At 39.9% G+C, this 27,856-nt stretch overlaps 2 protein-coding genes across 8 annotated transcripts in view; one reads left to right on the top strand and one right to left on the bottom strand.

Moving 5' to 3' along the window:
* The window catches only part of extl3 (exostosin-like glycosyltransferase 3), a 130,841-nt gene that overhangs the window by 47,202 nt on the left and 55,783 nt on the right, over positions 1-27,856 (bottom strand). The window lies entirely within an intron of this gene.
* LOC125483178 lies at positions 1,272-26,906 on the top strand. 4 transcript variants are annotated; one of them, XM_048597305.1, is made up of 5 exons: positions 1,272-1,494; positions 16,167-16,278; positions 18,622-18,661; positions 20,505-20,603; positions 24,834-26,906. In XM_048597305.1, the coding sequence occupies exons 1-5, from the start codon at positions 1,373-1,375 to the stop codon at positions 26,513-26,515; spliced, it is 2,055 nt and encodes a 684-aa protein (XP_048453262.1). In that variant the 5' UTR covers positions 1,272-1,372; the 3' UTR covers positions 26,516-26,906. The 4 variants fall into 4 exon arrangements, with proteins under 4 accessions (XP_048453262.1, XP_048453265.1, XP_048453263.1 ...); XM_048597306.1 differs by lacking the exon at positions 1,272-1,494 and having other exon boundaries at positions 16,166-16,278; positions 18,540-18,661; positions 24,834-26,883; XM_048597308.1 differs by lacking the exons at positions 16,167-16,278; positions 18,622-18,661; positions 20,505-20,603 and having other exon boundaries at positions 1,397-1,494; positions 24,834-26,883.

Genomic DNA, 27,856 nt, shown 5'->3' with positions numbered 1-27,856 from the left:
AGTGGTGTAATTTTCTTCTCCACCAACTACACTCATGTCATTTGCTGCACTGTCAATTCATTCGTGTAATTTCCTCCTCCAATTTCACAGATGTAATCTCTTTTCCACCAACTACACTAATGTAAATTTCTTCTCCAGAATGTCAGATATGTCGATCATCATGGAGCCAAGCCATCTCATGGCTTTTCGTTATGCCCTCTGTTAGACTTTTGAAAGTCACAAATTCTTTCCACAGTTTAGTTTGCATATTTTGAGGCATGGGAGTGCCACGAGGTTTTAGAGGCTGGTTGGAGAGGGATACATGGGAGGTATGATGTTGGCGGGGTTTGTCTCCAGTGGGCAAACATGACCCTTGGGGGAGGACTCCCCTCCCTACCCTACACCAGCTAATGAAGTAAAAGCTGCTGGTTTATCTGCTTGGCATGGGCTTCCCTTGCCATGTGTGAAAAAGCAGAGCGAAAGTGAGGCTAAAACTAAATCTCCATAAAACGAACACACCTCAGCAATTCAGCATTCAAATTGACATAATGAAATTCAAATCTAGTTCACATTAGTTCTTAATACTTTTAATTACAAACCAGAATTTGATTAGATTTTTATTAGGTAGAGGTATTAAGAACTATAGAACCAGTGTGGGTAAATAGGTTTAAAAAACATATTAACTATGATCTGAAACAAAAACAGAAATTGCTGGAAAAACTCAGCAGGTCTGGCAGAGAAAGCAGAGTTAACGTTTCAGGTCCAGTGACACTTTTTCAATTCTGCAGATGCTAGTTCATAGTAAGTCTCATAAATATATTTACCCACAGTGGTTCTGTAGTCCTTAATACAACTACCTAATAAAAATCTATCAAACTGTGTCTTGAAATTTAAAGTATTAAAACTAACGTGAACTAGATTTGAACTTCATCTGCCAATTTGAATGCTGAATTGCTGAGGTGTGTTCGTCTTATTGAGATTTAGGTTTGGCAGAAATCTGTGGAGAGAAATCAGAGTTAACATTTCAGGTCCAGTGACCCTTTTTCAATTCTGCATATGCTACTGAGTTTTTCCAGCAATTTTTGCTTTTGTTTCTGATTTCCAGATTTGCAGTTCTTTCAGATTTCTTGCAGAGCAGCTCAAGGGGCTGGAAAGCTCTCTGATCCCACACACTGAAGTACACTGAAATTAGTGTATTTTAAAATGTAATTGACTGTATAAAGTCACACAGGAAAGTCAATGAACTTTTAAGTGATGAATAATTCCTTAAAGCCTGTTTTTCTGATCTGTTTTGCAGGCTGCATCTCCCAGCAAAGTCGCTCTTGGGATTTATTGTGGTATAGTAGCTCTCCTTTTTACTGTGATAAAGACAATTAACTATCAGCTTCACCTTATGTTTGAGGAAGAAGAAATTATACATCGCAATGTTCAGTCTGCTGTTTCCACAAAGGATAGGACCGGATCTGGAGCAAAGGATAATGGTGAACCAGAACTGATGCCGTCTTTTAGTCCTGGGTAAGAATGTACAAAAATAAAGAATTCCTTCTTAGTCAGTTATTAAGAACGATTTATGTTTTACATCTGGATATTTATAATATCATGATTCATTTTATTTCTGGTGTCACTCATGATTCAATGAGTAGCACTGTTGCCTCTACAATCAGACGACTATGGGTTCAAGCCGCAATCAAGAAAATTGAAAATATTGCCCAAGTTGACTGCGCCTGTGCAATATTGAGAAAGTGTTGGACAGGTTGCCTTTCAGAGGAGAGGTTAAAGAAAGGCTTTGTGAGCTCAGTTGGATGCTTGTCCTGTTTAGGTACACCTGATATCATAAATAGTGACAGATCACAGTCAGCATGGATTTCTGAAGGGGAAATCATGCCTGATAAATCTACTGGAATTTTTCATGAATGTCAATGGTAGAATTAATAAGGGTGAGCCAGTCGGTGTGGTTTATTCGGACTTTCAGAAGATGTTTGGTCAGGCCCTACATAAGAGATTAGCATTTAAAATTAAAGCACAATGGACTGGGTGCAGTGACATAGAGAACTGGGTGGCAGACCAGAAGAATAGGAATAAACAGGTCTTTTTCCAAGTTGCAGGAAGTGACCAGTGGGGTACCACAGGGTTCAATTCTTGAACCCCAGCTATTTACAGCTATCAATGATTTAGATGAGGGAATTAAATGTAATATCTTCAAGTTTGAAGATGACACAAAGCTGGCTGGGAGGGTGAACTGTGGGGAGGATGCAGAGATGCTCCTGTGAGATTTAGACAAGTTGAGCGAGAGGGCAATTGCATGATAGGTGAAGTATAATGTTAGTAAATGTGAAGTTATCCACTTTGATAGCAAAAAGTGGACAGTGAATTATTTTCTGAATGGCGATAGATTGGAAACGTGACCTAGGTATCCTTGTATACCAGTTGCTGAAAGTAATCATGTAGGTGCAGCAGACAGTGAAGAATGCAAGTTGTATTTTACCATTCATTGTGAGAGGATTCGAGTACAGGAGTAGGGATGGCTTACTGCAATTGCACGGAGCCTTGGTGAGATCACACCTGGGTATTGTGTGCAGTTTTTCTCCTTATTTGAGATTAGAAAGTGTAAACAGAGGAAAGGCATTTTTGATGATCAGTGAGTTCAGAACCAGAAGTCCTAAGGAAACGAGGTAGGCCATTTAGAACTGAGATGAAGAAAATATTTTCACCCATAGAGCAGTGAGCCTGTGGAATTCTCAGCCACAGAAAGCTGTAGAGACCATGCCGAGAATGTTTTCAAGAAGGAAATACATATACTCCTTAGGATTAACAGGATCAAAGGATACGAGGAGAAAGTGGGAACAGGGTACTGAGTTGGATGATTAGCTATGATCAAACTAAAATGGCAGAACAGGCTCAAATTGCCAACTCGTCCCCTGATTTTCTGTGTTGCTAATTGTAGTTGTGAGTATGCTGTTACATTGGAATGCAACCATTCCTTAAGTTTCATGTCAAACATGACTCAGTGAGTAGTACAATCACTTCTGAAGTCCAGTCCAGAGTCTTGAATTCAGGCCGACGTTCCAAGTGGAGTCGAGGTGAAGTGCCATTGGAGGGGTGGTACTAAGAACAGCACCACCTGCCTCAGAGTGGATGGCACTGAGGGATTGTTGTGCTAGTAGAAGGGAAAGCTGAGTTTGAGCACTGTTGGAGAGAAATAGCAATACTGAGAGTGTGCAGTACTATTAGAAGGGTGGTTTTGATACTTGGATGAGCATATTTTGCAATACTAGGGTATTTTATTAATCAAGAATTGCCTGAGTCATTGAATGCAATAAAACAGAACCTGTAGTCAATGTGGATGCATTACAGCAGTAATTACTGACTTTTGTTGTTACACAGCCACATGAAATTATTTAATTTCAATCAGTCTTGAGCAATAAGATTTATAATGTTTTAATGGAAAAGGGGTTCTCTGGTTGGTAGTCTCAGGCAACCTGTTCTGCAATACAAAATAAGGCAAGGATTATTTAAAAACTGAAAGTTAATATCTTGTGGTGAGATTTGAAATTATATTAAAGTTTTAAAACAAGAAAATGCATGGAAATTAAGAGCAATTAGGAAATCAATCGGAATTAATGAGTTATTCAGGTTCTTGCAAGTTCTTATTTCATCTGGATTTTGAACTTCAGTTTGAAGAACAGTCGAGCCAAAGATCTAGTATCAGTGAATGTGAGCATGAAGTTGGATTGTTATAAAAACCCAGCTGATTGCCAGAGTCCTTTAGGAAGGGAAACCTACTGCCCTCACTTGGTCTTGTCTACGTCGGTCTCTGGTGCCACAGGAATATGGCTGACTCTAATTAGCCCTTTAAAGTTGTGTGAAATAAAAGGCTCAACACCAGTTTTTTTTTCAGGGTAGTATTAATGGATAAACAATATATACCAGTTTTACCAATAATAAGGATGAAAAAATACTGAAAAGAAAGGGTCAGTGAAATGTAAAGTTCAGGCAGAATTCAAATTGAAAGATCTTAAATTCAATAAAATTGAAATGCTTACTTTTTAATTACATAAGAACCTTCAATTCCTCAAGCCTACTCCACCTTTTATTTAGATTGTGGCTAATCTGTATCCTAACTCCATCTTTAACTCTTAACTTATTTTAGAAAATAATCTATCAATCTTAGATTTAGAATTATTAATTGACTGCCATTTGTTACCTTTTTATTGGAGGAAATCACAATTTTACTTACCATTGCATAAAGGAGTTTTTCCTAACATCACTGCTAAATGGCCTGGCTCTGATTTTAAGGTTGTGTTCCCTCAATCAACACTCTCTCGTATAAGGGCCAGTTTTAAAAACTGTGGACTGAAATGAGAAAGCTGCTTTAAAATCCAGTGTTTGAAAGAGTAGTTGCAGTTTTGAAACCAAGTAGCCTGACACCCATGCCTGGCATCGTGTAAACAACTGTTTGAACAAGCAGTAAATAAAGTGTCAGTTGCAGACAATTTGGAGCAGAGGGGGTTTACATTTGTAGCTTTTGCTGGCAACAAGAAGTTGATTGGTCTATGGATTAGTGTCCAGTTATTGATGACTGGATCTTTCAGTCTGCCAACAACTGTGATTGTTTCTCAGAAGCTGGGAACAAATTGCAGACAGTGAGCAAGAAGTTTTCGGTTCTTCACCGGCTAGGGAGCAGTTTCTCTCTTGTCTAAAGTTAGAAATTGATGTAAACCTGAGAAACCAATTTATCTTTCCTGCATCAGTTGTTGTAAGCTGAGACTTGCAATTTGAAAAGTCAGAGACTTTGAGTGAACCCACCACCTTGTGATCCTTATCAATCTGTGGAAGCATCTGCTTCAGTCATCTTTCTCCAATGTGCTGGCCAGCAGAGGAGTCAAAAGAATAATCTCAACAATAACGCATGGGGCTAAGAAACTACTGAACTGTTTTTCCAGATTTTCCCCTTTTCCGTAACTTATTTTCTTCTGCCTGTTTCTGTGCATAAGGTGGAGTTTATAAGGGAATGAGAGTTTTAATTAATAGAATTTAATGCCAGTGGTTTAAAACTGGTTACCTATTGCTGCAGTCTAATCAATAAATAGCGATTCTTGTTCAGTACGGAAACTTGGCTCATACTTTGTCAGCCAGAGTCTGAAAGTTGGTCAAATTGGGGCACTTGCTGTACTTTATAAAGTCTTTAACTTTTGTGATGATTCCCGGAATAGTGAGCTTGATTACTAGTAATTAACCCTTAACCGTGGGTTCAGTGAGTTGTAACAAGAAAAAGTTTGTCTCCATCCATCCTATTAATTGTTTCCTCTTCCTAATGGTGCTGTGGGTGTGCCAATACCAAATGGACTGCTACTGTTCAAGGTGGCACGTCACGATCTTCCCAAGGGCATTTAGGGATGAGCAACAAATACTAGCCCAGCCAGTGATGCCCATATCCTGTAAAAATAATAAATGAATTGTTTCTACAATATTGTAACATATCATTTGGGAAGAATCTTGTCAAAGTGACTGGAGATTTAACCACTGGTTGGAAAGCCAGTATCACCTCATTTTGGGAGCCCCCAGTACCTCTTGTTTCTCGAAGGCACGTGACAAGTTAGGAGTAGGCCTTCAGTAGGATCAGGAAACTCAAGTTTCGCCTTTTTTTTATATTTGCATCATCTTCACCGTTATCATCTATGATATGCTTCCCAGATGGTTTAGTAAAACCGTATGTAGTTTCACAGCCATCTGCCCTTATTGGTATTTGTAAATCAATTTAGACCAAGTGGGGAAGGATGTCCACAAAAATCTTCAGCAGAAGTAAGGCTGAATCATCCTAAACACTAAAGGCTTATTACGTAGTATTTATTATCTAGTTACACTACATCTAAGATGTTAGAACCTTCTCTAGTGAAAACTGATGCAAAATACCTGTTCAGTTCATCTGCTACCTCCTTATTTTCCATTATTAATTCCTCAGACTCACTTTCCAGAAACCAACACATACTTTATTCACTCTTTTGCAAATATCTATTAAAACTTACTATCCTATTTTTATATTACAGAAAGATCAGTGCCCGGTCGGTAGATTGGACAGCATATAACAAACATCCCACCCAGATCCATCCCCCCCATCACTCTAATCCTGCATTTCCCATGTCCTGGACACAATGGGCAGTTTAGCATGGCCAATCCCACCTAATTTATCTCCTTTTTAATTAAACTGCTTCTGCATTCTGGTTTGCTGAATTTAGGTCATCCTTTTCTATTGTGCTAACAGTATTATTAATAAAGAGAGCCACTCTTCCACCTTTTCCTAGTTTGCTGTCTTCCTCAATGTTGTGGACCCTTGAATATTCAGGTCCCAGTCTATGTCATCCTCTTACCATGTTTCTGTAATGGCTATTACTTGGTACTTATTTATTTGTGTTGTCGGTTCATTTGTTTTGATTGGAATGTTATGTGCATTCAGATACAGAACCTTTCAGTTTTTCTCTTTTGGACTTTTATTATTTTTGTAATCTCTAGACTCACTTGTTGATTTAGTCGTCGATTTATATTTTATTCCTTCCTTTCATTGTTTGTTTAACAATTTCTACATCGATACATTTCTCTTTTGCTTTGTCTGTACCATTTAGTTTAAACATCTTCCCAGATTTGATCCCTGCAGCTACTGTCAGCACCCTCAAGTCCTGGCATATCCCCCATTTTACCATTACTGTCTGGTCAGGGGATCAACCCTAGCTCAATGAAGAGTGCAGGTAGGCATACCAGGAGCAATACCAGACATAATATAAAATTGAGGTTTCCATTTAATGTAGCTAGAAAACTGGACTACTTGCATTCCAAACGGTATAAGCAGCAAGAGACAGACGAGGTTAAGTAATTCCACAACCAACATATCAAATCTAAGCTCCGCATTCCTGCCGCATCCGGTCATGAATGAGGTGGGCAATAAAATTGCTAACTAGAGAAGAAGGTTCTATAAATATCCCTGTCTTCAATGATGGGGGAGCCCAGCTCATCAATGCATAAGAGTGGCCGAAGTATTTGCAACAAGTGGATGATCCATCTTGACCTCCTCCTGTGGTCCCCAGCATCACAGATGCCAGTCATCAAACAATTCAGTATACTTGACACTGACATCAAGAAATGGCTGGAGGAACTGGGTACTGCAGAGGCTATAGGCCCTGACAATATTCTGGCAATAGCACGGAGGACATTACTCCAAAATTTGCCACATCTCTAGCCAAGCTGTTCCAGTACAACTACACATGGGCATATACCAACAATGGAAACTTGCTCAGGTTTGACCTATTTACACAAAAGGCAGATCAAATCCTACGCTGTCAATTCCTGATCCATCAGTCTACTTGACCATCAGTGAAGTGATTGAAGGTGTTATCAACATTGCTATTAAGCAGCACTTACTTAGCAATAATCTGTGCATTGAGGGTCTGTTTTGCTTCTACAAGGGTCATTGAGCTCCAGACCTCATTATACCTTTGATTCAAACATGGAAAGAAGAGGTGAGGTGAGAGGGACTGCCCTTGACATCAAGGCTGCATTTGACCGAGTGTGGCATCCAGCAGTCCAAGCATAACTGGAGTCAATGGGGACTGGGGCAAGACTCTCCACTGGTTGGAGCTGTACTGGCACAAAGGAAGATGTTTGGAGGTCAGTCACTCAGCTCTAGGACCTCTCTGCAGGAGTTCCTCAGGGTAGTATCCTCGGCTTAATCATCTTCAGCTGCTCCATCATTGACCTTCCCTCCATTATTAAGACAGAATTGAGGATGTTGCCTGTTGACTGCACAATGTTCAGCACAATTTACAATTTCTCAAATCCTTAAGGAGTCTATGACCAAATGCAGCAGGCCCTGGACAATATCCAGGTTCGGGCTGACAAGAAGAATGTAGCGTTCATGTCACATACATGCCAGGCAATGACCATTTCCCATAAGAAATAACGATCACCTCTTGAGATTTGGTGGTAATACCACCACTGAATCTCGTGCTAATAACATCCTGAGGTTTATAACTGACAAGAAACTGAACTGGACTGCAAAAGCTCGGAATCCTTCAGTGAGTAACTCATCCTGACGCCCCAAAATCCATTAACTAGCAACAGAACACAAGTCAACAGTGTGGTAGGTGAGTACAGCTCCAACAGCACTTAAGCTAAATGTCATTCAGGATAAAGTAGCCACTTGATAGATGCCACATCCCCAATCATTCTTTCCCTCCACATCAATGCTAATTAGCAGCAGTGTGTAGCATCTACAAGATGCACTGCAGAAATTCACCAAGCCTCCTTAGACTGCATTGTCCAAACCCATGACCATTACCGTGCGTAAGAACAAGGGCACCAGATACACGGGAAGACTACCACCTGCAAGTTCCCCTCCAAGCCACTTTTCATCCTGACTTCAAAATAGTATTGTCGTTCCTTCAGTGTTGCTGTGTCAAAATGCTGGAATTTCCTTCCTAATAGCAATTTGGGCCTACTTGCATCAAACGAACTCTAGCAGTTCTAGAAGGTAGCTCACTACCACCTTCTCAAGGGCAACTAGGAATGGGCAATGATGCTGGCCTCAGCCTGTGATGCCCATACCACATGAATGAGGGGGGGGAAAAACATAATTAGTTTAAAACCCCCTCTGCTTTCCTAATTGTGTGGGTCATTAGAAAACTGATCTTAGCATTTTCCGGGTGTAGGTAATATCATAGTACAGCCCCCACTTACCCAATATTGGTGCCTGTGCCCCATGAGCCAAAATCTTCTACTGCCACACCAGTCTTTGAGGCTTACATTGACTTCTCAAGCCTTATTTGTCCTATGACAATTTGCCAATAGATCAGAATCAGATGATTACCTCTGAGGTTATCCTTCTTAATTTGGTGTCTTGCTCCTCATACTACTATGCAGAACCTCTTCCCTTGTCCTCCGTATGCCATTGGTACCTCAATGGACCGTGACAACTGGATGCTTCCCCCTTCCTCTAATTATCTCCAGCCCTGATCATGTGTCCCAAACCATTGACACTGGGCAGGCAACACTGCATTCTGGATTCTCATTCTTTCAGTGCAGAGGACGTTGTTAATCCCCTGACTTTACTGTCACTACTCCTACTACTTCTGTTTTATATTCCCCACTTGAATGGCATCCTGTACCATGGAGCTGTGTTCAGTTAGCTCAACCACTCTGCCTTCCTCACTTTCTTTCATTCAGTAAAGGTGAAAAATCTTGAAACCCTATAAAAATCTTCCATAGTTTATGATTAAAATAACTAAAAATAACTTAATAGCTAAAAATGAAGAAATAATAACTACTTAAAATAATCCTAATCCAGTCACGTACAGTAACTTAGAGCGTGTAGTCCACTGGAACTTTTGAGTCACTGTCTGGTCGTGCTGCTTCAGGGAAACATCAGCTGACTACTCAGTATGCTTCTTTCTGGAGAAAGAGCCACGTGTTCTTTCCTGATGATAATATCCACTCCACTCTCGTATCAACTCTTAAAACAACTTCCTCTAAATCAGCACTATTGATGGCATTCGTGTATAGGATAATACAGTGTGGAGCTGGAGGAACACAGAAGGCCAGGTAGCATCAGAGGAGCAGGAAAGTTGATGTTTTGGGTCTGGACCCTTCTTCAGAGGAAAAAAGGACTCCCTCATGGAGTTCATGTATTGTGCAGTTCTCACTTCCATCATTTTTCTCTTTGGTGGAGTATCTTATCTTCTTGGAACCCTCCTTCACCCAGCTAAAGAGACCTAAGTGACAGTACTGTTGTTGCTTGGTCTGTGCTGACCATGCAAACAGTGTCATGTTATTCATCTAGCCAGATCAAATCACAGAACCCATGTGTACCTGACTTGTTTTAGGCCCAGAAATTGACTTGTGGAAAGGGAATACAGACAGCTTATATTTTTTTTAAAAAAAAGGCCAGTTTTCCACCTTTGGAAAATTGCCCTCACAATGTACCTATATTGGATTCTGCCAGATGGTTCACTGGGGAAAATTTTTTAAATCAAATTAAATCAAATTCAGCAGACATCACTGATTCCTCAGTTTCATTAATTATCTTTTTGAGGTGTGTCCCAGCGAAAAACAAGTAGAAAGCAGATCAGGCCAGCAAATCAAGTCATAACACAGAGGTGAAGGGCAGAGGGAGAACTGTTAAGCAAAACAATATTTGAAGGGGTGAGAGCTTGTTTGTCTGGCAATTATCTTATAAAAGAGGGAAGATTTGAGATGGAGGAGATCTGGGAAAGAGTGAGCTTCCGAGAACACATTAGTGCTCACTTAGCAGTGGATAGCATCACTCTCAGATCCAGCGTAACACCCTGGAGGAGAAATTCACTTGTAGGTGCAATGTGACTGCTATTTCTTCATTATGTGTGGACTGAATATTCATAGTTTATTTGTGACAAATTCTGGCACTTTGACTCCGTGCACTGTATTCATATTCAGGTCAGCTTTTTAAACACTCCTCCCACTGGCACCAACATTTTGTTAGTTATGTAGTCTTTGATACAGCGCTTTCCTGATAGTTACTGTTATTACAGAGTATAATTATCATATAATTTTAAAAATGCATGTCATTTACTTTCGCAGTTAGAGCAAACTATGCACATCAAATGGCCCAGCTTCATCCAGAGTGAACTCTGTAACTGTTGGGTGATATCCTCATTTAGTAAGTGCTCAACACTACACATGTTTTACCAGAGGACCCCTCTCAGAGACAAAGGCTTGCATTCACAGAAGTATAATTGAAATTAATTTTTTCCTTCAGTCCAGTGACATTACCGTCACATTGTCTCCTCTTTGATAAAACTAACTAATTTGATGCTAGAAATGTAGGGGATTTTTGTGATATTCAGAGTTGTAAACCAACAGGGATTTAGTTGTTAATGCAGGCCTTCCAAGCAAGGCAGCCTGTCCTTTGATATGAATTGACCAACCTTTCTCACTGTTTGTTGGTTTCATGGGAAAATACTGCAAAATAAGGGTAAAAATACAGCTGCTGTATGTCAAATTTAAATCTTTGTCTCAGGACAAGAAGGAAGTGACAGACAGAAAAGTATAGAGGGATAAAATTTCCTCTGGTTCCAGGATTTTGACCCAATGATGCCGAAGGATTGGCAATATATTTGCAAGTCAGGATGGTGAGTGGCTTGGAAGGGAACTTGCATAGTGTGGTTTTCCATGTATCTGCTGCCTTTATCCTTGTGTTTTTTCAATCTGAAAAAGACCCATTACTCTTGACTCAGTATTGTGTGTGTTAACAAATCCTCAATCCATGCTCATGTTTAGATGCAATATTGTGTGCTCTGACTTCTGCAATAATTTTTTTATGTGGCACCTTCCGGAAATCCAAATACACAACATCTACCAGCTCTCCTTTATCAACTTTGCTTATTATATCCTCAAAAGATTCCTCGCAAATTTGTCAAAACATGTTTTTCCTTTCTCATAACCATGTCAACTCCTGTTTGATTGCATTAAGCTTTTCTAAATGTCTTGCTATTTCTTCCTTAATAATGGACACCAGCATTTTGCCAAAGACGGGTGTAAGGCTAATTGGCCTATAGTTTTCTGCTTTGTCTCCCTCTCATCTTAAGTAGGGGTGTCAAACTTTTCCAATCCACTGGAAACCTGCCACAATACAGTGAGTTCTGGAATTTTTGAGTCTAGCCTGGCACCTTGTCTGCCTTCAGTCCTGTTAAATTGTCAAATACTTTGTCCTTCATGATAGAGACCGTTTCAAGACCCTTCCTCTCTTTAGCATCTTGCTTATGAGCTTTCCTTGGGATGTTTATAGTGGCCTCTACCATGAAGATTAATGCAAAATATTGGTTTAAATTATTGCCATTTCCCTGTTGGCAATTTCCTAATCACATCTTCCAAGGGTCCCATGCTCACTTAAGCTACTTTTCTTTTCGTATACCCATAGAAATGCTTGCTTTTTGATTTTTATATTCCTTGTCAATCACTTTCATAATCAAATTTATCCTTTTTATTAGGTTTTTAGTTATCCAATTAGTGGTTCCTCAAAAGAAAACCCCAATCCTCTGACCTATCGCTAGTTTTTGCTGCTTTGTGCGCCTTTGTTTTTGAAGTGTTTCCTGGCCAATATTTCTGTTTTGCACCTGCTGCAGTGCTCCAGTGAGGTTCAACTCTCATTTTCCACTTGGGGATCCAGCAGCCTTTGGGACTTAATATTGAGTTCAATAATTTTAAAACCTGAACACCTTATCCCAGTCCTTTAACCACCCTCTCGCACCAGGCCCTGTCATAGCATGGGTTGTTTTCAGCACAGCCAACCTATTTTCATCTACTTATGGTTCCCATTATCAGCCCTTTTTCTTCCCTGGCTTATTATCATCCCTTTGTCTGCCTAACTCTCATTCGCTATCTCGCTCGCTCTCGCTCCAACTACTTACACCCCCACCCCCATGTGTCTTTAGCATTTACACCACCTTTGCCTAGCTACTGTCAATTCTGAAGAAAAATTGGGTTTGAAACATTTAACTCTGCTTTTTCTTTACAGGTGCCAGCAGACCTGCTGAGTTTCTCCATAAGTTTCTGTTTTTGAACAAATGAAAAAGTACGGGACAGGACAGGACAGGCCCTTCGGCCCTCCAAAACAGTGCTGACCATCGTACCCCCTACTTAAAAACAAACCTGCCATTTTTCAATCTATATCCCTCTATTCCCTCCCTATATATACGCCTATGTAGGTGCCTCTTAAATGTGTCAATGTGCCTGCTTCTACCACCACTTCTGGTTGTGCATTCCAGGCTGCTAGCGTTGTGCATGAAAAACTTCGCTTGCACATCTCCCTTAAACTTTTCCCCTCTGACCTTGAACCTGTACCACCTTGTATTTGAGACATCCACCTTGGGGGAAAAACCCTCTGACTATCCACCCTATCTATGCCTCTCATAATTTTGTAGACTTCTATCGGGTCTCCTCTCAGCTGCCGTCTTTCCAGTGAAAACAATTCTAGTCTTTTTAACATTTCCTTATAGTCAATGCCCTGGAGACCAGGCAACATCCTGGTGAACCTTCTCTGTACTCTCTCCAAAGCTTCCACATCCTTCTGGTAGTGCGATGACCAAAACTGCACATAGTACTCCAAATGCGGCCTGTCAAGGGTTTTATATAGCTGCAACATGTTTTGCTAACTCTTGTACTCCACGCCCCAGGCGATGAAGGCAAGCATGCTATATGCCTCTTAATCACTTTGGCTACCAGCGCTGCCACTTTCAGTAATCTGTGGACCTGCATGCCCAGATCCATCTGAATGTTGGTGTTCCTAAGGGTTCTGCCATTTACAATATAATTCACACCTAAATTTGATCCTCCAAAATGAATCACCTTGCATTTGTCTGGATTAAACTCCAACTGCCTCTTCTGCGCCCAAGTCGCCAATCTGTCTATATCCTGTTGTATACTTTCACAATCATTGGCACCATAGCAACTCCTCCAATCTTCGTGTCATCAGCAAACTTACTTATCAGACCACCCACACTTCTCATCCAGATCATTTATACACACAACAAACAACAAAGGACCTAAGACTGACCCCTGTGGAACACCACTAGTTACTGGTCTCCATTCTGGAAAAAATCCTTCCACCACTACACTCTGTCTTCTATGACCAAGCCAGTTTTCTATCCATCTAGCCAGGCCACCCCGAATTCCTTGTGAGTTTAGTTTTTGTACCAACTTGCCATGTGGGATTTCATTAAATGCCTTGAAGTCCATATAAACCATATCCACAGCCCATCCTTCATCAATTATCTTTGTCACCACTTGAAAAAATTCAATCAGGTTGGTGAGAAATGACCTTCCCCGGACAAAACAATGCTGCCTGTCACTAACTAGTCTATTTTCCTCCAAATGCGCATATGTCTTGTCCCTCAGTATCTTCTCCAAGAGCTTCCCCACCACATACATCAAGCTCACTGGCCTGTAGTTTCCTGGATTATCCCTGCATCCTTTCTTAAACAAGGAAACAACATTCGCTAATCTCCAGTCCTTTGGAACTTCACTTGTGGACAACGAGGATGTGAAGATATCTGCCAATGCCCCTGCTATTTCCTCCCTTGCCTCTCTGAGTAACCTGGGGTAGATCCCATCTGGTCCTGGGGACTTGTCTATTGTAATGCAATTTAGGATTTCCCAAAGCTTCCTCCTTCAATATGTTGACATTCCCTAGCGTGTTCACACACTCATCCTTGACATCAACATTTGTCATATTCTTCTCCTTGGTGAAAACCGATACAAAGTACTCATTCAAGGTCTCCCCCACTTCTCTACGTGGCTCTATGTATAACATCCCTCCTTCGTCCTTGAGTGGGCCTACTCTTTCCCTGTTACCCTCTTTCTCCTAACATATGCATTAAAAAACCTTGGGATTCTCCTTGACCCTGTTTGCTAAAGACACTTCATGGCCCCTTTTTACTTTCCTAATTGCGCATTTAAGTTCCTTCCTAATTTCTCTATACTCCAGGGCATTGTCAGTTTGTAGCTGTCTAGACTTGTTGAATGCTTCCCTTTTTCTTTTGACTAACCTCACAATTTCCCTTGTCTTCCGTGTTCCTGAATCTTGCCATTCCTATCCTATAGTCTTGCAGGGACATGCATGTCCTGCACTTTAGTCAATTGGTCTTTAAAAGCTCCCACATGCCAGAGGTAGATTTGCCCTCAAATAACTGCTTCCAGTCCACATTATCCAGTTCCTCGTCTAATTTGTGTGCAATTGGCGCTTGCTCAATTAAGCACCCTCACCCGAGGAAATCTTATGGAGTTATAGTCAGTAAGCCCGAAATGCTCTCCTACTGAAGCATCAATCACCTGTCCTGGCTCATTCCCTAGGACCAAGTCTAATATGGCCTCCTCTGTGGTTGGATTGTCAACATACTGCCTCAAAAAGCCCTTGTGGACACAACTAACAAATTGCTCTCCATCCAAGCCCCTGGCTCTAAGGGATTCCCAGTCAATAAAAGGAAAGTTGAAGTCCCCCACCACAACTACCCTGCTCTTTTCACACTTTTCTAGTATCTGACTACATGTCTGCTCCTCTGTCTCCTGTGGGCTGTTGGGAGGTCTATAGAAAACTTGTTTCAGATCTTAGCATCCACAGTTATTTGTTATATATTACTCTTCACAATGACGCTGACTTGCTGCACACTCCTGCCTATGGAGGGTCATGGAGTGCACATCCACCAATCAGGTTAACAAAACCAGATAAAAGCAAGCCAAGAACTGAGTTATATCCACAAGGGCAGAAATCAAAAGCAGGAAAGTTATGTTAACTTTTATGGACCCTTGGTTAGAACAGCTGTTGGAGCACAATTAAAGGCGCAAGTCTCCATATGAAATGGACATAGTAGCACTAAAGAAGATGGAAAAAGGGAATTTGTTAAAATGATATCAGAACTGAGAAAGTATATCTATCTGAAAATAATACATTATTTTGAAAAGAAAGGGTGACCTATTAAAGGTATTTAAATTTATGAAAGGCTTTGATAGATTTGTCAGAGATTTTTTTCACTTGTAGGAGAAACTGACACTAAGGGCCATAAAAATAAGGTGGGCAGCAATGAATTCAGGAGGGATTGCTTTAGAGAGTGGTGAGAATGTGGAATTCACTGCCATGAAGAGTCGTCGAGGTAAAATTACAGAAGCCTTTACTGTAGAACTTAATTTAAGTAAAAAACGTACCCGCTCCATAGCTAGGTTCATTAATATGACCTATGAACTTCCTTTAGGAATGGACCAAGTAAAATATGGAAGTGTACAAATTGAGTTGCATGCACATTTTGTATGGATAAATGGACAACTCTTTTAATGTCTTAGGTGTACAATTTTTCTTCCCACAACCCTGAAATTTTATTATCACTTATTTATTCAATTACTTTTTGAAAGTTAATGCTGAATCTGCTTCCACCACTGCTACAGACAGTGCATTCCAGAGCATGACATGATACACAGTGCATTGGTTAAATCAATGATCCTTCATCATGTAAGTCTGTCTTAAAGTTGTGAAGTGTTGATAACCTCTGTCGTAGCTGTAAAACCTTGTCAAGATCCTGGCTTATGGTGTCATAAGTCTTACTGCTGAATGTTTTTCGTATTGCTGTTAATGCAGCTTGTATTTTCTAAATGACTTTGTCTTGTTGACGTTGCAGGAATGGCATGCAAGATCTTCATTTGACTGTTCACAAAAGGGATAGTTCAAAACCACCAGTCTGCCAGAACTCTTGCCAGTCCATGCTGGATACTGGGGCCAGCAGTGACTCTGTAAGTATCTTGATGGCACAGCGCTGTTTGTATAATGAATTATTAAATTTTCCCAGATGTTGGAAGAGTGATTGTGGTAATTCTTCTACTGACTCTTTTTCATGTATTATTTGTTCTCTGCATACATGCCAATCAACTGCCTTTGACACAAACACTTGCAGTTTGCACATGCTGTCCTCTGTGTCGAGTATTGCTCAGTGGGTAATTCTAATAAGTTGGAGGTCAGGTTAAACTTGACATTAGAATAGAGCAGCTCACCATGCAAATTAAACTCATCTAATCCAAGAACTTTCCTACCTAGGAAACTATGGAAACATTCTGGAGATGCTGAATAGCAATAATATTGTATTTCATTCCATTCCATTCCATGAATGCTGTATCTGAAGGCAGATCCTTGGCCTATTGCTGTCTACTGCTGTTTCTTCTTAGATTGTTTCCTGGTAGTTTTGTTTTGTCAGTGGTTATACGCCATTGCTGTCCACTTTCAGGGGCAGAGAAAGGAAGTAGGTCCTACTTCAGCTCGAAGAGGAGTACATTACTTTGCAAATATTTACAGTAAAAGATCAGAAAATAAATTGACTAACCCTCCGTCTGCTCTTTCACATTTCCTCATTGCCTGAGGAAGCTTTACTAATATTCTCTGGGTCAAGGTCTTCTGAGAGGGCAACACGGCCCATAACCAGGAACAACGAGATGTGAGGCATAGCCAGGCTATTACTCGTGCAAGTGTTGTGAGAGGGGAGACTTGTTTTGTACTGGGTTGTTATAAAAGGTGTCATGGTCTGTGATGGGGTGATTGAGATGTATTCTGGTCAGTACTGGAGTGTTGTGAGAAATGTAATCTGGTCCATGTGGGAATGTTTTGAGAACGAACCAGGCCTGTGCTAGAGTGTTGCATGGAGGTGAGGTAGATTCTTTGTGGAGAGGTGAAAAGATTAAAGAGCACTAATTCAGGTAGTCCTAAACAAGGAGGGAAAGTAAAATAAAATTGGGAGAGAAAATTTCAGATGAAGGATTCCCCTCATTAATTTTACAATTAGTAAAATACACACGGGTCCTTTAACAATATTCTGTTTGTTTAGAAGTCATCGAGAGAGTGATTTTCAATGTGCAATAATAGCTCACTACCTATTGTGAAAGGCTTGGTACTCTGTTGGAAAACTGAAGTGATTAGGAAGAGATCAAGTTCCAATATTTAATTTTAGTTTACCATGATCATTGAAGCCTAATTTGCAGCTTAGACCCTAGCTAGTCAGACAGTTTGAGGCTTGAGTTTTGATGCTTGCCTGTCAGCATTCAGTCGTTGAAATCGAGGTTGACGACTCGTGAGTTTCCAAATCAATGCTGTAGAGTGAGAGTTGTTAGAAAATTTATTTTTCATTTCCAGATCAGGTGTATGTGTCTGACTTAGCGTGCGCCTTAATGAAAATTAAGTCTTGACTGTGTAGTTTGTAAATGTTTCTACTTAATTCAAATTCAGAATGAAAATGCAGGGCCCCTACCTGCCTGCAAGTTGGAAAATGTATTGGTATTCACATTGAGTTGGAATAATTTACTGAATAGCTTTTGAAAAAGCTGTTGTTAAAAGTGTAAAATATTAAGATAGAGGCATTATTTTAAAGTACCTTAGTTTTCTTTTTTTCCCGTATGTCTGGAAAAAGATCTATTTTTGTTTGAACAGTATTTGTTTATAATGTCATCCAAGAAACCAGCTGAGAGAATTTGACATGCAGGTGGTTATGTCAGTTTTCTTAGAAATGGCAGTATCTGAAAGCAGTGAATTCATAATTGTATCTTTAATTGTACTCTGTCTTCATCTTAGGTCTGGTTACTTCTCAACTATTTTTTTGAATATCATCAATGTTCACTCAAAAATATGGCTAAGTAAAAAAAAAAGCATGTTAGTACTGGTACTTTTTTTTAAGTAGACAAAGATAGTGAACTGATTTGCTTTTTTTAAAAAAAAAGTCTTCAATTTAGATGCACTGTTTAATCCAATAAGAGTTTTGAGATGCGTTTGGAGAAGAAAAGGTCTGTTTTCTTTCTCTAGAATTCTGACTCTGTGCCTCTGTAAATGTGTCTGTTTTATAATGGAGTAACCGCTTCAGATTAGAAAGAAATTGGTCAATTTCATACCCAAACAAATAATGTGAATTAGAAGCATTGCATTTCCTTATATTTAACAGAACGCTGCAGAGTTTAAGTTAATAGCTCAGTTTAATTTTGTAGTAAGACTCAGATTTTTGTTTCTGAAATATTAGCAGGTATTTAAGTATGCTGTGAAGTTGCCTTTTTTAATCCTCTTCCAAATGATGGACTGAAGTCTTTGCTTCTTCCAAATAGGATTTGTCGGCAAATCCTAAAGATGCGGAAGTACTCAAAGGTATTTGAATATATCCTTCTTGTGTGTTTTCATACCACTTGTCCTTTCTTTACTGAATTAATGAGGTTGTAACACTTTTGTATCTTGGCCCATGTGCTTTTGAATCCCACAGACCTGCTAAACCTAGTAAGGGTATGGAGTCTCCTTTGGAACATTGACTTTGTACTAATTATCATAAGCCTACTTGATTCCAAAAAAATCTCCATTTATCTCTTGCCCTGCAATCTGTTCCATCATACCTCTGAGGAAGATGGTCATCAATTAATGGTTAGGTAACCAACAAGGGCAGGTCTGAATCAATCCCTGGCAAACTGTGTGAATATATTGTAGAAGAAGAGTGCTGTGAGTACAGTGCAGCTCAAAGCAGAGCAGTTTTGGAAGAGGGTTCCAATAGACAAAAGAACTGGCTGCTAGCAGTGGCTTAGAAAGTGCAGGAAATGAGTGCAGACAGAACGATCGAGAGATGTTTAAAAAAATTCCCAAAATTGAATGGCGCAAAGCTTTGAGGACATGGTTCCTTGAAAGTTGCATCTCAGGTAGACAAGGTGGTTATAAAGGCACTTAGCACACTTGCCTTCATTGCTCAGACCATTGAGTGAGTATAGGAGTTGGGACATCATCTTGAGTTTTGTACAAGATGATTGTGAGGCCACTATTGGAGTACTGTGTATGGTTGGGGGTCACCCTACTAAATGAAAGATAATTATTAAGTTGGAAAGGATTTACCAGGATGTTGCTGGAACTTGGAGGGTTTAAGTTATAGGGAGAGGCTGGATAGGCTGGGACTTCTATCGTTGGAGCATAGGAGATTGAGGGGTGACCTTTTATAGAGGTTTATAAAATAATGAGGGGCATGGATAAAGTGAATAGCAAAGGTCTTCTTCCCTGCGATGGGGGAGTTCAAAACTAGGGGGCATATTTTTAAAGTGAGAGGAGAAAGATGTAAAAGGGAACTGAGGGGCAACTTTTTCACAAAGCATAGTTCCTATGTGGAATGAACTGCCAGAGGAAGTGGTTCTTGCAGGTATGGTTATGACATTTAAAAGAAATTTGGATGGGTGCATGAATAGGCAAGGTTTAGAGGGATATGGGACTAGGTTAGTTTGGGAAACTTGGTCAGCATGGACAAGTTGGACCAAAGGATCTGTTTCTGTGCTGTATCACTCTGATTCTAAGTCAGATTTGGTGAACCAGTGGAGGTAGCACGTATGGTGCGAGGAGTAAATGAATGTAACAATACTGCAGGGCTTGAATCTGGTTGTGGATGGTGTAAAGCACAACCATCTCTAATTTCTTCTTGAAGATACACTCGCCCTGAGTTGGAATTTGTCACTGTTCCTTCATCAGGGCCAATGTCCTGGAGCACCTTTTCCAACAGCATTATGGAAGCATCTTTCCCACATGGACTTCATTGGTGCAAGAAGGTGTCTCACCACCACCTTTTTCAAAGTCGTCTAGGGATGGGCAGTAAATGTTCACCTCGACAGCAGTGCTACTTGCGGAGAATAACAAAATCCAAAGACACTTTTGACCACAATGACCATAAGGCTCTACCAAAAATCCTATGGAGAAACCTACAGCTTTAGGTCTATTAAAGGGTAAACTAATTAAAGGATGGAGGACACAGACTATACTCTTAAAAAGGAAATGTGACTAAGCATCAGAGTTTCTATATTGATCATTGAGATGTTTAATAATGTGCTGTAAACAACTGAAGGGAATTGGAACAAAGCATGCAGTTCTTTAAGTCAAAATAAAAGCATGATTTAATATTTGGAGAGGATTGGATGTTGAATAAAATACCCTCAATATGTTATTTATACTAGTGTTTTGCAAATTTCAGAGAGAGACTTCAGAAGACTCACTGTAGCTCAGCAAAGCAATGTGCTCTCACTTGAACCAACTTACACAGCTCATTTAATGTTAAAGAGGGAAGGAGAAGGTAAACATTCTTATCGTCTGTCTCTCTTGTCTCCACTGATAAATGCATTTTTAAAGGGCAGAAAATCAGGCATGTCTGACCTCGTTGTGTTTCCTATCTCTACGAAATTTGTGTTCTTATATTATCCCCAATAAAGGTGTTTCCCTTACCCCCTCTATTACTCTATCTTTTCCCTGCCACCCCCCATAATCTTATTGGTTTATCCTTAGAATCGAGGCATTGGTCACAATCTTCCAGTTTTCTTTGGATACTTGAAAAGCACTGGATGTTGAAGTGTTGAGAATGGTATATAATTATACAAGAAGGGAGAATGAGATAAATTACAGCCAGCTATCTTAGCTGGCAAAAGTTTTATTGAAAAAAAAATTGAATAAAACGTACATTTGAAAATCATGGATTCTAAGGTTTTAGAGTAGATTTGTAGCTCGGGTTGTGGATGTTGTAGTTGGTTGGCTCGCCGGGCTGATTCGTTGTTTCGCAGACGTTTTGTTACCCTGCTGGGTAACATCATCAATGCAGCCTCCGATGAAGCGCCGTTGTGTTTTCCCGCTTGTTATTTAAACTCTGGAGTCCGTTGAGCTGGATTACCTCACTTTGGGTTTTCCTTCACAGTGAAGTGTATATGGGGTCGAGCTCTATGTGTTCGTTGATGGCTTTCTTCGTGGCGTGTGGGTTTTGTGATTTGAGTTTCTCTTGGCCAATATATCCAGCATCCCTTGCTGTTTGGCCAAGTTGGCAATCTGTGTTTTAACAGCCAGTAGGCAGTTACATTAGTGACTCATAAACCAAGCACCCAGGTTCCTTTTGGATACGTACATTTCCCAAACACACTTAAATTAAGAAATGATCTATCTTGCTTTTTTTTCTTACCAAAGTGGATAGCTTCACACTTTTTCACATTATGTTTTGTCTGCCATGCAATTGCACATTCACTTAACCTGTCTAAATCCACTTGAAGCCTTCCTGCATCCCTACATCCAAATCATTCGTAAGAACTAGGAGCAGGAGTAGGCAATTCAGCCCCTTGAACCTGCTCTGCCATTTTAAAAAATCATGGCTGATCTCCTCTCCACTTCAACTCAACCTTCCTGCTTGCTTCCATAGTCCTTGAACCCATTACTAATTAAAAATCTATCTCTTCCTTAAATTTATTCAGCGTCCTGGCGTCCACTGCACTTGGGGGTTGTGAATTCCAGTGATTCACGACCATTGGAGAGAAGTAATTCCTCCTCATCTCTGTTCTAAATCTGGCACTCTATAGCCTAAAACTATGACCTCTCATTCTAAATTGCCAGATTAGGGGGAAATATCTGCTCTACATCTACTTCATCAATTCCGTTGAGCATCTTATTTACGTAAGTTAGATCTCTTCTCATCCTTCTAAACTCTAGTGAGTATAGGCCTAAATTACTCCATCTCCTCATAAAACAAGCTTTTCATCTGAGATTAATCTGGTGAACCTCTTCTGAACTGTCTCCCCTGCAATTACTTCCTTCTTCAATTTAGGGGACCAGAACTCTCGGCAGCACTCCAGATGTTGTCTCGCCAATGCTTATACAATTGCAGCAGCACTTGGCTACTTTCATACTCCATTACTTTAGCAATAAACGCCAAATTCTATTTGTCATTCTTTATTATCTTGATATAGCTTTCTGCGACTCATGCACAAGGTGACCCCAGATCCCCCTCCACTGAATCATTTTTAATTTCCCCTCCCCATTTAAATAAGTTGTCTTTTTATTCTTTTAACCAAAAATGGATAACCTCATACATATCCACATTAAATGCCATCTGCCAAATTTTGGTCCATTCACCAAACCTATCCATATCCATTTGTAAATTTTTTTGTTTCTTCGTTGCAGCTTATTTTCTCAGCTATTTTAGTGTCGTCTATAAATTTGACTGTAGCACATTTCTCTCCCTGTGCCAAAATTACTGCACGTACTTTGGGACCAAGGACCAAACCCTGTAGTACCTCATTAATTACATCTTAGCAACCTGAAAAAGACCTATTTGACCCGGCTCTCAGCTTTCTTTTTCTTAACAATCTTCTAACCAAACAAATATATTAGAATCATAGAATCTCTATGGTGCAAAGAGAGGCCATTCAGCCCACCTGAGTCTGCACCAAGCTCTGAAGAACATCTCGCCCAAATACAACCCCCAACTCCATCAGCATAACCCCACATTTACCATGGCTAATCTACCTAGCCTGCATATCCCTGGACACTATCCCAGGGCAATTTAGCATGGCCAGTCCACTATATCGTTGGACTGTGAAAGGAAACTAGAGCATCTGGCAGAAACCCACACAGATGCTTTGAGGATGTGCAGACTCCACGTAGACAGTTACCCAAGGCTGGAGTTGAACCCGGGTCCCTGGTGCTATGAGGCAGCAGTGCTAACCGCAGTGTCGCCATGCTGCCCCTAACCATGTATGACCTTGCCTTGTTTATTGTTTGGCATCTCATCAAATGCCTGCTGGAAGTCCAGAAATACCACATCTACAGGCCTTTCAGTGTCCACTTTGTTTCATTTTTGAAAAACTCCAACAAATTAGTCAAGCATTATTTACCCTTCATTAAACTCTGGATCGTGTTTTAACTTTTCAAATGTTCCATTGCTATGGCCTTAGTTGATTCCAATAATTTCCTAAGACAGATATTAAACTACAGTTTCTTACTTTCAGCTTCCATCCCTTTTCGAATCGGCGCACTACATTAACATTTCTCTAATCTACTGGTACCTTTCTAGAATCCAGGGAATTCTAGAATATTATAACCTTTGCATCCAATATCTCTGCTGCCCTCTTTCTTTAAGACACAACTTGGTCATGAATAGCAAAGATTTGTGAATAAGGTTGTAAGGTGATGCACATAGACTTCCTAAAGGCGTTCAGCAATTACCATGAAGGAGGCTAATTAAGAAGACAGATGGAATTAAAAGAGAAAGTATGGAAACAAAATTGGCTGAAAGACAAAGAACCAAAGCTGGTATGGATAAATTTTCTTTAACAATTGAGGTACCTTGCTGTGATGCTCCAGAATTTTTCCTTTTTGATCGATTATTCTTAGCAATTTTTCATAAGTGACTTGGGCTTTGGTGTAGAGTGTGGCATAAACAAGTGTGCAAATGGTTCAAAACTTGGCAAAATTACAGATCATCAGGATAGTTATAGATTTCAGGGTGACATAGAATAGTGAAATGGCCAGAAGGGTAACAATGAAGAGTTCCATGCAGAGAAGTGTGACGGGAGGAACCCTTGGACTAAAGTAGAAAGCTCAATGTACTGTAAATGGAACAATTTTGAGAAATGTAAATAAACAGGGAGAACTTGGGTGTTCACATACACACATCATTAAAGGTGAAAGGGCAGGTTAGTAGGGTGCTGTGTTAATTGCATTTATAAGTAGAGATACAGAATATAAAAGCCAAGTAACCTTTTTGAAACTTCGTTCTCAGCTTTGGTGTACTGTGGATTGATCTGGTCACTGGACCTCAGGAAAGATGTTAAGGCCATAAACGTTTTACAGGGATGTCACCAGGGATAATGGGGAGGTTGGAGGTGTGAGAACTGATCTCCTTAGGCTAGAAAAGGTTAAGAGGTGACCTAAAGGAAAGTTTTCAAAATGGTGAGAGGTTTTGATAAAAGAAATTGGAATGACTATTCCTTCTGGTGAGAGGGCCAATAACCAGTTATAGGTTTAAAATAAAAGATGAGCCTAAATCATTCACTCAGTCATTGGAATCTTGAATGCTGCATCTGGAAAGGTGATAATAGCTGATTATGCAATTATAAAAGGAGTTAGACAAGTACTCAAGTGAGGAATTTGTAGAGCCACTGACCTAAAGCAGGCGTGTGGGGCTAAATGTGACTGTTGTTTCAAAGAACCAACACAGGCATAATTGGACCAAAGGTTTCTTTCTATCTTGGTGGGTTTCTTTGTTTCTGTACCATTTGCTCATCCCCATTCTAATAAAAATGCCATCCTGTTTTTGGCCAGACCAAATTAAATAAAGCTCAGTGATTGTGATATCTTCACCAAATTAATTTTCTGAGGAAATGGAAATCAGTATACTATTTGAAATGGAATTCGTCTATTAATATTTTGAGTTTAAACAGTTTTATACTTTGTTTTATTAGATCAGTCAAAGCCATGTGAATTGATTTATCAATTATTATTATTATATTTTGTTTTTGGTAAAATGCATAAATTGTACTCATTGCAGATCTTATCCAGAACAATGCAGCACCCCTGATGCCATCTGATTCTGCAGTGAGTTTCCATCATTCAGCTTCTCAAGATGCAGAGCCCAACAGGCAACACAAAGGAGAGTGTGACACCTTGAAAGAATCACCGTCATTCCTTTCCCCATCTACAGTGCCATGCCAGTCAACTATTTATCATACTGTAGCATTAAATGGATTAGATGGTTCTGAAAATACTAGGCATTGTGTTTTAGGTCAGATTTATACTTTGGCATCATGTGCTAGATCAGCTAATTTCGATGGGGCCCCAAATGAGTTGGAGGATACACTCAATTGGTCAGAGCACCTAGTGTCAACTGAACAGTTCATAGATAAATTAAACCCAGACTGTCAATGTACTGATGTACCAGAGACCAAGTGCGATGCATTAGTGATTAATGCAGGTAATGCTAAGCCAGGACCAATGTGCAATAGGAATCTTCTTAGTGATGAAAATAAATCTTTCAGGAAATGTTTCAGTCAAACAAAGGAAACCCCTGGGAATATTGCTGGTTGTGCTGACTGTGGGGACCAGAAACTGCCAAGTGAACCAAGTACCAACCCTGCAGTAATCAGAACAACCCACCTGAGAGCAAAAGAGGATGATTTTAATGATCCCGATCATGAAACTGTTTCAATGAACAACTTTTCTTTGGTGCAACCTACAGAAAGCAAAGAAGTAGAACTCTACTGTGATCAGGATTCCAGCAAACATTTAATTAAGAGTTTGGAGCCTAAGACTAATCAAAATAATTCAGTTCAGTGTCCTAATCGGAAACCAAGTTTGCCAAATATGCAAGATTCAGAGATAACAGACATTCCAGTTAATTCACTGGGGCTGCAAGAAGTTATGAGAAAGAGCACTGACACTGTTAATAGTGCTAACTTAACACCCTCATCATTTTTGTATGTTAATGTGAATAAAGGGACACAGATGACGGGATCTGATAAGTTCATATCAAAGACAGATCCTGCTGTCAGACCAAAGTCTTCCAGCTTTCTTAAAAGGGCTCTGTCTAGTCACCAGTGTGATAAGCAGAAGCCAAGGAAACAAGTAAATGTTGGTGCTGATTCCACGGTTTGTATTGGCAATGAATCTTGGTCTACAGTGGCCTCAAAGGACAATAAAAGTGAAGATGAGGATACAAGTGATCATACTGGTCTCGGCAGCTCCTCAAGTCTGCAATCTCATCATAATCTTTCAATAGAAACCTCTTCCAGTACTAATTCACAGACCTATTGTTCCCCAGATCACACTCATTGCAGCCACCAAAATTTACACCGACTGACCGATTCCAGAGCTGTGTCAGACTCCTTCTTGAAAGTTGTGCATTGTCTAATAGAAAACCAGAGGCAGCATGAACAGCAAGCTGTGACCGATTGCTCTGTGCAAACACACATCACCGTCCTTAGTGCAAATGGAGGAGCAGATGTGGTCTTGAGCAGGATATCCAGAGGGAGCACGAACAATCGGGGAAGAACATTAACCACTTCAAAGTCAGATTTAGAGGCCAAAGAAGGACAGATCCCAAATGAGTCAAACTCTATAGAGTTCATTTCCTTACTGGAGTCAATTAATAGTTCAAGAATTAATGCAACAAGCTGGACAGGTGATTGTCAAGAGGAGGGTGCCATGGATGGAGGTATGATTTTAGCATGTTAGGGTGTGTTTGAATAGTTTCGTAAATTTAAAACAACTTGCTAATATGTATTTTTTAATGTTGTTTCCATATAGGCACAGTAGAAAATTCAACTGTATTTTGTTAAGAGGTTTACATCTGCCTACAAAATCTTTCTTCCTGCTTTTTGTCACACTTGTTAATATTTCCATTGTGAATTACTATATCTGCATTTGTAATGGAAACTATCCATCACCTTGTAATTAGGCCACTGGCTGGTGCTGTATTATCTTTTTTTGCAGAAATCATTCAATGTGCTTCACACAAATGTCAAGTGACTGAAATTTCTAAAGTTTCAAATAAGAACTTGAACAAAATTCAAATAACACTTTTCATGATAACATTATTAAATGCATCCATTGAATTATATTTTAATTTGTTTATTTGTTTATTTATTTGTTGAAGACTCAGCCATTTTCAAAATCCTGTGTTTGCGGTTATTATTTTTGTGCAAAGCTGGGATGCTGTTAGCTGAATTCAGGTGTTGCAACTTAAGCATGTGCCATTTACAAAGCTAACTTTGTAATCCTGCTGTCAGACCAAAGTCTTCCAGTTTTCTTAAAAGGGCTCTGTCTAGTCACCAGCGTGATAAGCAGAAGCCAAGGAAACAAGTAAATGTTGGTGCTGATTCCACGGTTTGTGTTGGCAATGAATCTTGGTCTACCAGTTAGCTGAACCACTAATCTAGTGTTTTTTTTTCCTGCTTGTCACGTCTTTGCTTTGTTTTAGACCAACATATTTGAAGAATAGCTGGGGCGGATTTCAATTTACTCGGTTAACTTTTTTTTTAAAGTCAACTTTTGGGTCCTGTGTATGTCTGTGAAAGACAAGCATATTTGCTATTCAGCCACTGCAGTTCACAGTTTCTGAAAGTGCATCAGACTGAGAGATTGTGAGAGACTACCTATCCTTGTTCTAAAATAATTACGGGAGTTTGAAGCAAACTGTTTGAAATTACAAGTACCTACTCCCGATTCATCAAGGCAACAGACGGTGAGAATGAGTGGCTATAACATCCTCAAGGGCATTGACGATGTAGCTGATTTAGGGGATGAAGGTTGTTCTAGGAGTAGCCCCTGAGTGTGATGTGGTATATTGATAGAAATTAGAAGGTGAAGTAGGTTAGGGCTGTAAAACTGGCAGATAATCTGATCCCACCAGCTTCCTGCTGGATAGGTCAGGTTAAAATTACTTGCGCTGTCTTCCTCCTTTCTGATAAGAGACTACATGTCATACTCTTGCAGCTGTTGCTGCACTGTACGTTGCATTTTTCTTTCTCATTCCTGCTCACTATCACTCCTTTCTACCATCCTTTGTTTTGAACA

This window comes from Rhincodon typus, chromosome 5 (assembly GCF_021869965.1).
Source record: "Rhincodon typus isolate 14 chromosome 5, sRhiTyp1.1, whole genome shotgun sequence".
Taxonomy (NCBI): domain Eukaryota; kingdom Metazoa; phylum Chordata; class Chondrichthyes; order Orectolobiformes; family Rhincodontidae; genus Rhincodon; species Rhincodon typus.
The sequence above is the reverse complement of the archived record's forward strand: the minus strand, read 5'-3'. Positions and strand labels throughout refer to the sequence as shown.

Bases quoted from the DNA above. Each gene is read 5' to 3' on its own strand.
- LOC125483178 (XM_048597305.1), top strand. From the start codon at position 1,373: ATGTTTGAGGAAGAAGAAATTATACATCGCAATGTTCAGTCTGCTGTT. The intron at 1,495-16,166 runs GTAAGAATGTAC...TTGACGTTGCAG, and splicing joins ATGCCGTCTTTTAGTCCTGG to GAATGGCATGCAAGATCTTC. The intron at 18,662-20,504 runs GTATTTGAATAT...TGCAAATTTCAG, and splicing joins AGATGCGGAAGTACTCAAAG to AGAGAGACTTCAGAAGACTC.